Here is a 14,495-nt window from a genome sequence, read left to right on the forward strand (position 1 = left end):
CAACGGAAATGTGTCTGTGTCCCTGTCCAGGAGTGAGTAGGAATATTTGGGATATGGGACATCATACAGGATCCGAGGTGACTGTGCTCTGGAAATGGAACTGGTGCCATCCCTGTGTGACACCCTCAGAACCAGGCACAACCACGTGGGCTGACAGGGAGCTGTGGATGGCACAGACTCCTCTCCCAGGTGGGATTCCTGCTCAAATCCCACCAAATTCTCACTGGAAATTCAGTCCAGCGTGTGCAAACACAGAGAAATCCTGGAGTCTCCAGGTTAATAAACACAGAGCAAAACTCCCCTGTGGTTTAATAACTTGGCATTAACCATCTCTGCATGCACAGGCTCTTGGGCCATATCCAGTAAATCCTGCCTTAAACAGAGATTCATGCCATTTAAAGTTTCTTTTGCCTGCACAATCCATAGCAATAATTATAAAGATCTCTGTATTTTTGAGCATTTCAAAGCAGCTGGGAATACGCAGGCAGGATTATCCTGCTCACGAGGAAGCACCCTGGTGACGGCTACAGGATCCTCAGGGAGGTGGATGCCCACAGGAGACAAAAGAGTCTCTTAAGTTTACCTTTAAAACACGTTTTTTTTTCCTGCCTTTTAGCATCCTGTCTTCCCCAGCAGCTTCCAAATAAGTGAATAAATACAGCTGCTGCTTTATTGCTCCTTATCCAAACAGGCAGCTCTGATCCTGCTGCCATGGAACCACAGCCTTAATTGGAATCACACGTTCAAAGCTGGGCAAGTGCTGAAGCCTCTCCCAAAAAAAAGAGTCACCTTGGAGAAAAAAAATCCTTGGGGATTCACAGCTCCTGGCTTTGTTGGCACAGAGGTTGTGTGGGATTGAACACGGGTGTTATATGAGGTTTTGGGTTGTTTTATTGAAAGGTTGTTAATTCATTATTTTCACTGTTTATAATGACTGGTGCTGTGATTCCCATGGAAAGGGATGCTGGAGCTGCTGAGGTTTTTAACAAATCTCTGTTGAGGTTGTTGGGATGGGCAAGCTGAAGGCAGGGCAGAGGTGCTGATGGATCCCCTGGCATGACTGATGGACAGAGAGACAGACAGGGAGTCACCAGGATGGACAGGGAGACGCTGGGATGGACTGGGAGCCACTGAGATGGACAGGGAGCTGCCAGGTTGGACAAGCAGCCAAACCCCAGCTGACTTTTCCCTTCAGCTGCTCCCTCTCGGCCGAAGGCACTACCTAATGATGCATCCTGTTTCCCATTAGTGCTGTGTGCTCAGCTAATGCATTTTGGTGGGAAAGCTGGAAATTTTCACTCGCTGGTAATGACTTGGGAAATGTAGCACCCAGCAGCCAGGCAGAGCGGGGGGCTCAGGCCAGGACCCCCCACCTCCCCTGCCCACAGCAGCTCCAACCAGTGGCCCCAGCCCCTCCAAGGAGAGGAGATGAAAGAATGGGATCTGATCCTCTTTGGCTTTTGGTGGTGGTGATTTTATTTATTTTATTTTATTCACTGTATTCCGCTCATCATATTTTATCCCGGTTTTGTTTTTCAAGAGCACGGAAAATAAAAGGGGAAGCGGGGTGGGGTCTCTTAGGGGGAGTTTCTTAAGGAAGGGGTGAAAAAAAATCCCGACAACAAAACAACAACCCAAAAAGCCCCCCAAAAAGCCCCCAGCCCTTTGTAAACATCGCCCCTGAGCAAAGGGAAGGAGGTGAAAAGCATTTCCTGATAACTCCATTAAAGAATGAGGCTGCATTAACATTCCAAGTCCCTCGACAAGAGATGAAAGTGGGGAACTCGAGTTCAGCCTCTCCTGCTCCAGATGTTATTATGGGCTCCCTGAAAGGTTTTTTTATTTCTTTTTTTGCAAAGAGACAAAGATGTTGCCTACTTCAAACGGGGCTAATTGATGCTAATGACTATCAGATAGAGGGGGGGCCCTTTTCCCCCCTGCCAAGGGGAAAGAGAGAGCGCATTTTACAATCCCCCCATAGAAAACGCCCCACTCTTCAATCCAGGTTGGTGCTTTAGGGATTTTTGTTCCTCCCTGGCTGCTGCTTTCTCTCCTCCTCCTCATCCCCCCCCCTCCCCGCTTCGTCTTTTCTGTCTCCCTTCTTCTGGGCACCCCGCAGCTCTCACTTGTTTGCCCATGAGAAATTTCACACCTCGCCTCTCGGCCGGTGAGGAGAGCCTGGCTCCATTTCCATCCCTCTTCCAGCCTCCAACCCAGCCCAGCGGGGCGAAAAGAGGTGGCGGAAATTTCCCCCAAACCCACAGCAAGCACACGCGAAAACGTGACGGGGATTTGGTGCATCTGTAATCCGAGGCGTGAGTCCTCCTGCCGGCGGGGAGACATCGTCTGGGTTGGGGGAATCCTTTCCGTCAGGGAGAGGATGGATCCAGGCTGCCAGTGCTGATTATCCAGGCGTGTGCTCCTTAGGACAACTGGCCTGGCACTGCCAGACTGGGGGGGTTCTGAAATCCTGAACTCTTTTAATAAATCCTGAGTGTCTTTTAATAAAAATTGCCTTTAAAATGGGATTCTGAACACCAGAGTTTGGCCTGATGTCCGATTTTTGCAAGTATTTCTCCTGTGCTAATCCATAGTAACCATAAATAAAAATCCATAAAGCAGTAGTGGGCAATTAGGATCTTCAAACCCCATGGCTCCCTGAGCTGGTGATTTGCCCCTTTCCAAACGGGATCACACTGAATCCTCTAGGGAGAGGGGAATGGGGATCCATCTTTGCTGTGACAAGAGGGGCACAGGGTGCTCCAAGGATGATAATGGATGTGATCGTGTTCCTTCATCATAAAGCCTGGACAAGATAAATTCCTCGAGCTGACATCAGTAACAGTGCATGCTCTGTGCACTGGGAACACCTGGAAAGGAGTGCTGAGGAGCCACCCTGCCTCAGCTTGGTCACTTTGTCACCCTCAGCCAGGTCCCAGGGAGCTGCAGGGAGCTCCAGAGCAAAGTGCTGGAGAGAAACTCCCTCTCTCCTGTTGCAGGAGGATCCAAGTTGCCTGTGGATCCTCAGCACCTAGCAGTGTTCCACCGACACCCCAAACTGGGGTGAGGACAGGAGCAAGGGCATCACCCCGCACTCTGAGCAGTGGGAGCCCAGGATCCAGGTGACAAGGGCAAGGCCACCCCTAATGTGCCCCTGTCAGAGCCAAGTGTCAGTAGCAGCATGAGATGGACAGGAAAACTTGGGAATATGTGAATTTCCTGGAAGAGTGTCATCCCAAACGCTGGCCTGAAGGAGACTATCCCCATTCTCTCCATCCCTGTCACCTCATTTTATCTCCTGCCTGTCAAACCTCCACAGGAGCCAATTCAACGTGTCCTAGGCCAGGTTGGACAGGGTTTGGAGCACCCTGGGATGGTGGAAGGCGTCCCTGCCCACGGCAGGAGGTGGTACGAGATGCACTTCAAGGTCCTTTCCAAGCCCAACCATTCCATAATTCTGTGTTCGTGCAATGGAGAATGATCCCTGCAAAACCCAAGGCCCTCGGTTTGTGCTCCGGGGGGTGACAGAGGACAGCATCCCCCTGTCCCCAACCCAGACGGCCAATACACACCCGAGCCGCCCTTCAGACATCGCTGCCCGGCTTCATTGTCAGGTTAATTTGGGATAATGGTCTGCAAAGCACCTCAGCCCCATCCAGGTCTCATTAGCACTTGATAATATCGAGCATCCTGAGGAATTAGGGCTTTTCCCCCTCCTCCTCCCCGGGGCAGAACCCGCGGGGTTGATTCATCACCCAGGCGGGCATGTCCGGGCAGCAGCCGAGGCAGGGCTGGATTCTGCCCCAGCCTTTCCTTGGGGAGTCATCCCTGATCCCAGCGGGGAAATTCCTCCGTGCCCCACTCCTCGATGTCACATCTGGCCCCAAATCTCGGCCAGATGTGGAATGAGGGAGCGGGACGTGCTGCACCCCACAACGCTCCCCATCCCGGCTGCCTGGGGTCTCTCCAAACACGGCAAGGGTAGAGTACGGGATATGGTTGGACTGGATGAGCTTAAAAAATCTCTTCCAAGTCCGTAATTCCATGATTCCGTGGGGTTACATCCAGCTGACAGCAAAGCCTGGGAGAACCCCCAAAAATCGATTAATACTCAAGATGCTCCCCCCGTCACGCACAGCCCTGGAATTGCTCGCAGGGGCTGCAATTCCAGGTGTCGAGAGCATCCCAAACCTGCGCGTTTAAAATTAATTGGGAATTATAAACAAACTAAGCATTGAGGCAGCGCTGGGCCAGGCCTGAGTGCACCATCAGCCCGCTGCTCCCTTCAATTATCTTTTTTTCCCCACATTGTTCTCTCCTAATGAGGAGACTAATGACCAAAGGATGGTTCATAAGTGGTTCCCAGACTCTCCTTGCCCAGGGCAAACACCGTCCACAATAGGATCACAAATTGTAGGGAGAAGCCCCGGCTGATCACATCAGAAACCGTGCAGGGATTTATCTCCCTGCCTTAACAATAACAGTATGTTCTTAATCGCCACTCCAAAGGGACAACTGGCGGGGGATCTGCCCGGCCTCATCATTAAAAGCTGGCAGCATCTTTGCTAGCGCTGCCCCTTTGTTCATCTTTCATTATCCCGATGCTCCGGCCCCGTTAATTCCTCTCCATCTTATTAAATCAATAGAGATGCAGTGGGGGAAGGATGGGGCAGATCCGAGGGTGGATCCGGCTCGGCTCTCCGCGGGGTGCGGGTTGGGAGTGAGATCAGACCCGAGCGAACCCCGTGTGTCCAAAGCTGTGCTCACCCAGCTCCTGCGGCCGGAGAAACTGAGGCACGGGGGCATCGCAGCCCAAATACACCGCAGAACGAGGTTTTGGCAGAGTTGGGAAGAGCTTTATCTGACTGTGCATTGCCCAGCAGTATCCCACAGCATCAGGGATCGCTTATTTGGTGATTTATTCAGCTTTTAAAATAAAATCACACCGTGCAGGGTGGGTCACCCATATTCACCTCCACAGCATCAGGGCTCGCTTATTTAATGATTTATTCAGCTTTGACAATAAAATCACACCGTGCGGAGGGGCTCCGGTGCCAGGGTCACCCGTGTTCATTCCACAGCATCAGGGCTCGCTTTTTAAATTATTTATCCAGCTTTTACAAAAAATCACACCGTGCAGGGGGGCTCTGGGTGCCAGGGTCCCTCATACACCCCCAGTGAAATTCTCACCCACCCATGCTGGGATGACACTGCCACAGGGACTGGGAGTTTTTTTACCACAAACGGTTTGCAGAGAGGGAGGTGGTGAAATTTCCATCATTTTTTCCCTCCCTTTTATAACAGCTCATTTCACCAGAAGTAGTTTAAGCCCAGGATTTTTAAACCCAGACATTTTGGCCACTGCAATGCTCACTGCATATGAGGGGTGTCCTCAGTTTTCCAGTTCCCCTGCTGCTTTTCCAGGCAGGTCACCCTATTTCAGCTTTATTTTCATATATACAAGAGAGTTTTATGTAAAAATGTGATGCCTTGGCTCCTTGTGCGATTCAGCTAGGGGAAAATTCATCCCAGAAAGTCTGGAAAATATGGGATGTTGTGGGATTTCCTGCCGTTGCTCACGATGTCTTTTTCACATTCCCACTGCAACCAGGCAGAGCTGCCCAGCAGCCTCGGGAAAACTTATTTGATGTTTCAATGGGGAATTAGCGGGGAGGGAGACGCAGGGGAAATGCTCGCTGACCATTTAACGAGATTACACGAGGGGATGGAGCCTGCAGCATGCACTCGGCTCGGGCTTTGCCTTGAACCTCCGCCAGCGCCTCCTTGTCCTTCCCGGCACCTCTGCCCGATCTAATCCCATTTAGCGACCCCTCAAAACGGGGGGCGATCAGACCCCTCCAAACGGGGCTCCCGGCTCGGGAAAGCAGCCGGGATTGAGGTTGGAGAAGTCCCGCTGCTCCCGCAGCCTCATCCTGCACACAACACGTGTTCAGCAGGAATAATCCCGGCAGGAAGGAGCGCAGGGAGCAACCTGAGTGCTGCAGCTCCGCCCGGTTATCCTCTCTCCCATCTCTCCATCCGTGTCCCATCCCATTTGCGCAGCCGGCCGTTTGCACCTCTTCACCAGCGCCCTGCATTCATCCCCATCATCCCCCCATCCCGCTGATCCACATGCGGGTTGCATGATTTCCCATTCAATTCCTCCGGGAAAACACCTCTCCCTGACACATCCACTCCCCCACCCCACACCCTACCTGTCCCACGAGCCTTCCACTTATCTAGGAGCCGAGAGGAGATTTGCCGGGAAAGGCTCAGCGCTGCATCTTTGGCAGATAACCTTTATCCCCTTAATAAAGCTGCTTAATTCTCACTTCCTTTTAATTATCTGTCACTGAAGGCCACCTCGGGTTTTGCAGACAGGTGAAAAACCAGCGTCTTTCAGAAAGCCATGGATCGGGAAGAGGCTGGCGGGGTATTTGGGATGTGTGTGGGGTTTGGATAAGGACACATTGCTTTCTTTATTCTTGCTCTTTTAACATAGATTTCCCGAGGGATTGAGAGGATCAAGTGGATTGATGGAACCCAAGACCTTCCGAAGCATCTCTCTCCCTTCTTTTCCACAATGTCAGATGTGCCCAGATTTGATCCCAATCCGTGTGCCTCAGTCCAGCTGCCAGCAGACTGGGAAGGGAGAGGAAAAGAACTACATTTCTACCCCCTGCCCAGGCTGGCAGGAGCTTAGCAGGACAGAAAATGACCAGTATGGATCCAGCTTTTCTGCAGGCCATCAGTTCTTCCCCACTGGAGCAGCAATCCCTGCTTTGTCCCTCCAAGTCCCTTCCCCACCCCAAGGACCCTGTGAACAGTCAATCGCCAGGAGGGAGGAAGAGGAGGGATGGCTTTCCCTGTGACTCACCTGTCCCAAGGGAACAGAGCCATCCTGGCCCAGGACAGTTCACCCCCCAGGGGTTATCATCCCCCGTGACAAAACCCTCCCGGTCAAACCCCAAAGTGCCAGAGGGATGTGATTGAATCCATCTCATGTACAAGTACACTTTAAAAAGCCCAGCCAAGCCCAGCAGTTTTAATTAAATCATTCCCCGGTCGGACATTCCCCGCAGGGTTGCCAAGGCGGGAGCATCCCCTGGAGCGGGGCAGTGTCCCCCCCCAGTGCCCGGGAGGAACCCCGCCAGCTCCCAGGGGATTAAAGGTGTCCTGAGAACAACTTAACTCCCGCAATCAGCTCAGCCCCCGGCCGGGCGAGATTGAAACAGCGCCGTGAGCCCTCTTGTCTCGGGGCTGATTGGAATGAGCCACCGGCATGCCAGATTAGCGCGGTAAAGCCGCGCCCAGCCCGGCCTGCCGGCAGACATGTGAAGACATTAGCACAGTTTGGGCTCTTTGAGATGTGCCGGCTAATCCCTGCAGCAGCCGGGACAAAGGGCAGCTTCCGTCACATCGTCCCCTTCTTGCATTGTCCCCTTTTCCTCGTGTCACCCCCCTCGCACCATCCCCTTCTTTTTATATTGTCGCCTTTTCCTGCAGCATCGCCCTTTCCAGGCATCATTCCCTCTCTCCATGCATCATCCCCTTCTGATTTTGTCCCCTCTCCCGCATCATTTCCTTTTCCCTGCATCATCCTCTTTCTCCTTGCACTGATCCCTTTGCTTTGCACCATCCCCTTCCCCTTAATTGTCCCCCCTGTCCTTGATTGTCCCCCCTGTCCTTGCCCCAGGTTTCACATCTGTCAAAATAAATTCTCCACCTGGGGCCCTTCTTCCCCCAGCTCCAAACCCAGTACAGACACGGGGAAAAATCCAGTTCCAGGAGCTGGCACTGCCCAGCTGAGCACCCAATGTCCCCATTGCTGCTCTCACCTGGGAGGTCCCAGGTTCTCACCTGCTTTGGACCCTTCAAGGACCTCCCACCTTTGGTTCACCCCCTGCTCGGTGTCCTGAACCGTGAAATCCAAGTTTCCAACACCTTTTTTTTGGGATGAGCTGCGGGTGGGGTGCAGGTGTCCCCCACTCCCCCAGGTCTCACTCTCAAGAACAAACCCTGCAGGAATGTGTGTTATTCCTGCAAAGATGAGCCCAAGGGTTGTATAAATAATTTATTTCACCCCCAAACCCCAGGGGTGCCCTGTAGATATATATTAGATATAGCCAGCTATGATACATCCTATAATACACACGGACAAAGTGGTGGCTCAGCAGCTCTTTGTCACAGTCTGTGCAGGGGCTGTCCCTGAGCCAGGGGAGCAGGACGTGTCCTCCTGGCTGTCCCCTGACTCTGCTGGGAAATCCTTGTCCTCCTCGTGGTGGCTCTGTGAGTCTGGGCTCCTCTGCGGGGTGGCCAAACCCATTTTGGCCAGTTTGGCTTGTTGCTGTTCCAGGCTTTGCTTCCTCCACTTGATCCTCCGGTTTTGGAACCAGACTTTCACCTTGGAATCACAGAATCGTGGAATCATTGAGTTTGGAAAAAACCTCTAAAGTGTTTGAGTGCAACCATTAACCCAACACCACCACATCCACCACTAAGCATGTCCCCAAGTGCCACATCCATGTGGTTTTACACTCAAGGTTGGTGATTCCATCAATTCCCTTCCATGCTTCCACTTTAGGAAAGGGTAAAGCTTGGCTTTCCAACCTGGCTGCTCCATGGAGCTCGGGCACTGCCCAGTCTATCCCTGACAAGATGGAAAACTGTTCCCTGGATCCCAGGAGCTGTGGTGGAGAAGCCCAGCCTTAAGAGAGACACAAATTCCTGCCTCTTGGACAGCCACGCTGTGCCTCAGTTTCCCCACCTGTGCTCCACCACCCTTTTTATAAAAACTCTGCCATCACCACCCCCTCCAGGCTGAGGGAAACATCCGATCTCCCCGGGGAACCTCCCTGGAGCTCACCTGCTCCTCGCTGAGCTGCAGGGAGGAGGCGAGCAGGCAGCGCTCCTGCCCCACCAGGTACTGCTGCCGAGCAAACTGCTGCTCCAGCCGCGCCAGCTGCTCGCTGCTGAAGATCGTCCTGACTCGCTTGGCCTTGCCGGGCTTGGCTTTGAGCAGGGGGAAGCAGCACTTGGAGATCAGGAAGCCTGGGGGAGACAGAGAGAGAGGGGTCAGGGTGGAGAGGAGGCCTTGGAGGGGTTCCCTCTAGAGTGGGGTCCCTCCTTGGGAGCTTCTTTCCTGGAGAGGCAGAAGGAATCTTCCCCATTTGGAGGTGTCCCCTTTAAAGAGGTTATTTAAAAAAAAAAAAAAAATCCTCAAATCCTCCCCATTTGCTGAGGATCTGCTTGAAGAGGTGGATAGAGGTGGAAAAAAGATCCCTTTGAGGGAAGTCCCCATGCAGAGGTGGAAGGAGCTCTGCCACGTTTGGAAATGTTCCCTTTGACGTATGGATTCTCCTGGAAGAGATCCCTTTGGGGAGATCCCCCTTGTACAGGTGAAAGGAGACCCCCATTTGCAGATGTCCCCATGGGACAGGTGCAGTCAGGTCCCCATTTGGGGACATTCCCACGGGAGAAGCAGTCACGACTCTCCCTGGCAGAATTCCCCTTGGGAGACATAATCAAGGGTTCCCCTGAAGGGATGGAAGGAGTTCCCAATCTGGAGATATCCCACTGCGAGAGATGGACAAGTAGCCCCCGGGAGAGGTGGCCAAAGGACCCCCCAGGGATGAAGGTACCCATAAGGGGTGTCCCCCAGGGAGAGGCAAATGATGGTCCCCGAGGGAGAAGGAATCCCCCCTGGGGCAGCCCGGGGGTCCCCATGGCGCGATGTCCCCGGAGCAGAGATGTCCCGGTGCGGGACTCGGGGTTCGGGGTTCGGTACCTGTAGCGCCGAGCCGGGCGGCCCAGGCGGGGGGAACCCCGCAGCCGGGGGTGCAGAGCGGCGGCAGCAGCGGCCCGGGGGGCTGGGGACACCCCCAGAGCGGCGGGGGGACCGGCGGGGGCGGCGAGGAGCGAGCCAGCAGCGCCGCGATGGTGAACGAGCGGCCGGGGGGCGGCGGGGCAGGGCCAGGGGGTGGCATGGCGGGGCCGCGGGGCAGAGCTGCCCTCCCGCTTTATAGGGCCCGGGGGGGACGGGGCGGGACCTGCGGTATGGCCCCTGCCCCGCCCGGCACCCGTCCGTGTCCCTTCCTTGTCCCTCTGTCCTCGGCGGGATGTCCCGTTCAACATCGCCGTACCTCGGCGGCGATGTCCCCTCCGTGTCCCCCAGCCCTCAATAGGGGTGTCCCCTCTGTGTCCCCCAGTCCTCAATTGGGGTGTCCCCTCTGTGTCCCTCTGCCTTCAGTGGGGTGACTCCCCATGTCCCCCTGCCCTGACCGCGTGTCCCTCCATGTCACTTTACCCTCAACGGAATGATACCCCCGAGCCCCTTGCCCCTATTGAGATGTCCTCCCATGCCCCCCTGCCCTGACCGAGTGTCCTCCCCATGTCCCCCTGCCCCTATTGAGATGTCCTCCCATGTCCCCCCGCCCCAGGGCAGAGACCCGCAATGTGCTCTCGCTGGGTGTCTTTGGCCCTGAATTACTCAAGCAGGAGGATCCAGACCCCCAGGGGACAACACAGTGTCACCCAAGGCCACCAAATTCCCGGGGTGGGGGGAACTTGAGGTCCCCTCATTCTGAGCTCGTGTCACAGCCTGCACCCCCCTCACAGCTGCCTTTTTGGGGATCGATTCACCCCGAGGGGAAGGGACAGCCCCGGGGATGCCCTGGTGGCAGTGGCAGAGGTGGGGGGCTCTCCCTGCACCCCCCCAGCTCTCCCCGCTCGCTGATGGGATTCAGATGGTCATTAGGGTCTGAGATGCTGAAAAATCCCGCAGCTTTTCCTAATGAGCTGGGAAAAGTCACACCTCGGCCGGCGCGGCGGGGGACAAGCCCTGGTCAAAGACTCCCCCGGGGCTCGGGGCTTTATTGGGGAGGAAATGGGGCGCGGGGGAGCCGAGCTGGGGCCACATCTGCGCCACAGCAGCCCCGAGTTCGGCTGTCCCCGGGGACAAACCTGCAGATCTGCGACCCCGAGGATCGCTCCGCGGCTGGGAAAGTCATTACACGTCCTGGCCAGGAGCATCCTCTGCTCTGCAGCTTCCCTGCTCCTCACCTCGGGGATGATGGACGTGGGGACCCCCAGGGTCACCCCCAGCCTGGAACCTGCAGCTGAAGCTCCCCGGGGGGGGGGGGCTGTACCCCAAAAAAGCCATAAAATCCCATGGTGGCACCGATGCCACATTCCCTGGAGCAGCACAGGGACATCGTGCCACTGCAGTGGGGACAAATAAGGGCCCTGGGGAGGCGGGGGGTGCAGAGATAAAAGGGCGGCAGGTTTGGTGTTATTGAGTCTTAATGACGGCCTTTGAAAGATAAAAAGGCAGGAGGCGAATGGTGGGCTCGGCTGTGTTTGGATAGGAGGTGCTTTCCCTTTTTTTTATTCCCCTTTTCCTCCTGTCTGTTTGATGGAGCTCAGCAAACACCTCCTGGCACCCTCAGGCAGCTGGGTGGTCCCAGGATGGGGGGGATCAGCATCCCTGAGCTGATGGGATGCAAATGGCATCTGTGGGATTGGGATCTGGGTGATATGGGGCTGAAATGGGGATACTGGGTGGTACCAGGTGGTTCTTTGGGGTCTGTGGGGTTGGGATCTAGGCGATATGGGGCCAAAATAGGAATACTGGGACCCAGTGGTGTTTGGGGATCCATGGCTATGGGATCCAGATGATTTGGGGCACGATGGAGGTAGAAATACCCAGTAGCTCTTTGGTACATTTCAGCACTTTTCCAGGTGGGAGAATCCTGTCCTGGGGAGGTGGAAGGAGCTGTCAAGGGTTTGGGGAGATGCTGATGTGCAGACCAGGAGCAGGAGGGCTGCAACTGGGGTCACTGCCCACAAACCCTGCAATCGGGGTCACTGCCCACAAACCCAATCTCCTTCCAGCAGCTCCAGATCCAGGATGTGAATCCAGGGATGGCTTCTGCCTCATTTTGGGGCATAATTGCCCAAGGCTCGGGATTCTGAGCTAATTAATGACAAAGCTGCTCATTAGCCCTGGGCCAGGCCGTCTGGGCTGGGTGTGGATTGCAGGGGGATGGAGTTTCCAGGATCCCTGGACAGGCTCAGGGTGATCCCAGAGCCCCAGAACCCCCTCGGTTTTGTGTCCATCCCTCTGTCTGGCCATTGTCCATCTGTCCATCGCCCATCTGTCTATTCCAGCCCTTGGAGTCTTCACTTTACGCCTGACAGCCATGGATACCCCCAGTTTGCAGGGAAAAGGGGTATTTTCTCCCAATTCAGCCAAAATGACTGGGAAAAAAGGGAAATGTTTGGATTCCCACTGCCATCAAGTGGCTGAGGAGGATCCAGACCTGACCTTTGGCCCTTTTGGGATCATTTGATCAGAATTACACATCCACCCCCAAGAAAATCCTCTCTTTTCCCAGTTATTAAAGGTCTCACACCCGGATTTGGGATGCAGAGCAAAGCCTCCCCTTAAGCATCCTAAGATATGCAGCTCCACTTCTTCTCTCCACAGACCTGACCCAGCTCCAGGCAGGCTTTCCCAAGCAGGACTTGTATGGGCACAGGTCACCCCAGCTGTTTGAGGGTGCAAAGGCAGAAAAAATAAGGAAAAAAGACATTTTTAAAGCCCTGGCAAGTTTCCCAGACCTGAGAAACTCCTTGCACAGGAACTTTTGGGAGCTCCGAGCTCTAATGGAGGAATTTCTGCAAATAATGACATCGATAGCTGAGTGATATGGGATACAATATGCCCCAAATTCCAAATCTGGGATGTCCTGCAGCAGAGCCGGCCAGCTAGGTGCTGGGAAGGGGACCTTTGGGACTAGGATGGCTCTTCCTGGGACTCAGAAATGTCCCCCAGGTCCAGGAGGGATCCCCCCAAGTCTGGGATGGCCCTCCTGGGCTGGGACAAGTCTCCCCAGGACTGGGTTTGATCACCCCAGGAACGGGATGGGTTTCCCAGGGCTGGAATGGATCCTTCAGGAATTGAGGCTGCAGGGATTTGTAATATTTAAAGTTTTTTCCATGCACCTGAAGGATGTTGATCTTACTGAGTGTATCTGGAGATCCCAGTTGAGAAGCAGTGCAGGCAGCAGATCCCAGAGGATCCCAGCTGGGAGGTACTGCGGGGAGGATCCCAATGCAGGGTCCCAGTGTGATCCCAGCGAGGTCCCAGTGAGGTCCCAGCAAGGTCCCAGTGGGGTACCAGTGAATTCCCAGTGAATTCCTAGTGAGTTCCCAGTGAATTCCCAGTAAAGTCCCAGTGAGGTCCCGGCGCAGCCATTCCCGCAGTGACCGCCAGAGGGCGATACTAGACCGCGCTATGTCCCTGCGGCACCGGGAGGGGACAGCGGGATTGGGGACAGTGAGGTGGGACAAGGGATGGACACAGTGAGGTGGGACAGAGGGATTGGGGACAGTGAGGTGGGATAGTGGGATTTGGGGCACTAGGGTGGGACAGAGAAATAAAGATAGCAGGATGGGACAGTGGGATGGGGTAGCCCGGTAGAGAGCACTGGGATGGGACAGCGGGATGGGATAGAGGGTTAGGGACACTGGGATGGGACAGCGGGATGGGAGACATTGGGATTGGACAGTGGGAGGGGACACACCAGAGTGGGACACGCTGGGCTGCTCCAGTGGGATGAGGCACAGCGGGCTGGGGGGACATCAGGCTGGGACACACTGGATGAGGACACTGGGATGGGACAGCAGGCTTGGGGACAGAGGGATGGGGGACACTGGGATGAGACATAACAAGGTGGGACACCAGGCTGGGACACACTGGGATGAGATACCTGGGGTGGAACACGCCTGGAAGTGACAGCTGGGCTGGGACACACTGGGATGGGACACACTGGGATGGGACAGTGGGATGGGACACACCAGGGCTGTGGCACCCAAGTGCCAGGAGGTTTTTCCCAGGATGTTTATCCCAGAGGTTCATCCCGATGGATAAAGGGGTGACAAGCTGTCCCCTCTCTGGATATGGCTGCCATCATGAACTCTGGCTGAGCCTTTGGGACATGTCCCTACCATCCCAAGGGCCAGCAGCAGTGGGGACGATGGGAAGGTGCAGGTTTGTCCTTCACACCCTGACTTTGGGACAGCAGGACCAAACTCCTCCGAATTCCCCTGGAATCTGCTCCAGGGGGTTGCAGCATCCCCAGGGCCACCAGCCCCTCTGAGGTCCCCTTTTCTCCACCATCTGCCCCAAACCCGAGCCGGGTCAGCACCTCCTCCATCTGCCCGGCAGGAAAGTCAAACGCAGTGTCATTGCCAAATCCAGAGGCGCCCGCGGAATTGATGGCGCCGGATTTCCACCCTTATTTGTCAACAAGGCTCCTTGGCCTCCCCCGGCCCTGGCAGCCCCCTTAATCCCACACACAATTGCAGTTTGCTGTGCAAACAGCTCAAGGAGGGGGGCCGGGATGGGCTCTGCATGAGAAATGTGTCATTTGGGGGGGCTGCTGAGCCGGGAGTGAATCCCAGCATCGCTAACGCGGGATTGAGGCGATTCC

At 55.1% G+C, this 14,495-nt stretch overlaps 1 protein-coding gene across 1 annotated transcript; it reads right to left on the reverse strand.

Annotated features, from left to right (window-relative positions):
- Window positions 1–8,108: 8,108 nt before the first annotated feature.
- Window positions 8,109–9,998, reverse strand: LOC146438555 (homeobox protein Nkx-6.1-like). Its single transcript, XM_085059901.1, has 3 exons — window positions 9,788–9,998; window positions 8,867–9,051; window positions 8,109–8,404 (listed from the first exon to the last, which is right to left on the reverse strand). Exons 1-3 carry the CDS (start codon window positions 9,984–9,986, stop codon window positions 8,171–8,173), a joined length of 618 nt encoding a protein of 205 aa, XP_084916027.1. The 5' UTR covers window positions 9,987–9,998; the 3' UTR covers window positions 8,109–8,170.
- Window positions 9,999–14,495: the final 4,497 nt, after the last annotated feature.

The sequence above is a fragment of the Lichenostomus cassidix genome, chromosome 4 (assembly GCF_008360975.1).
Source record: "Lichenostomus cassidix isolate B80296 chromosome 4, HeHo_3.0, whole genome shotgun sequence".
NCBI lineage: Eukaryota > Metazoa > Chordata > Aves > Passeriformes > Meliphagidae > Lichenostomus > Lichenostomus cassidix.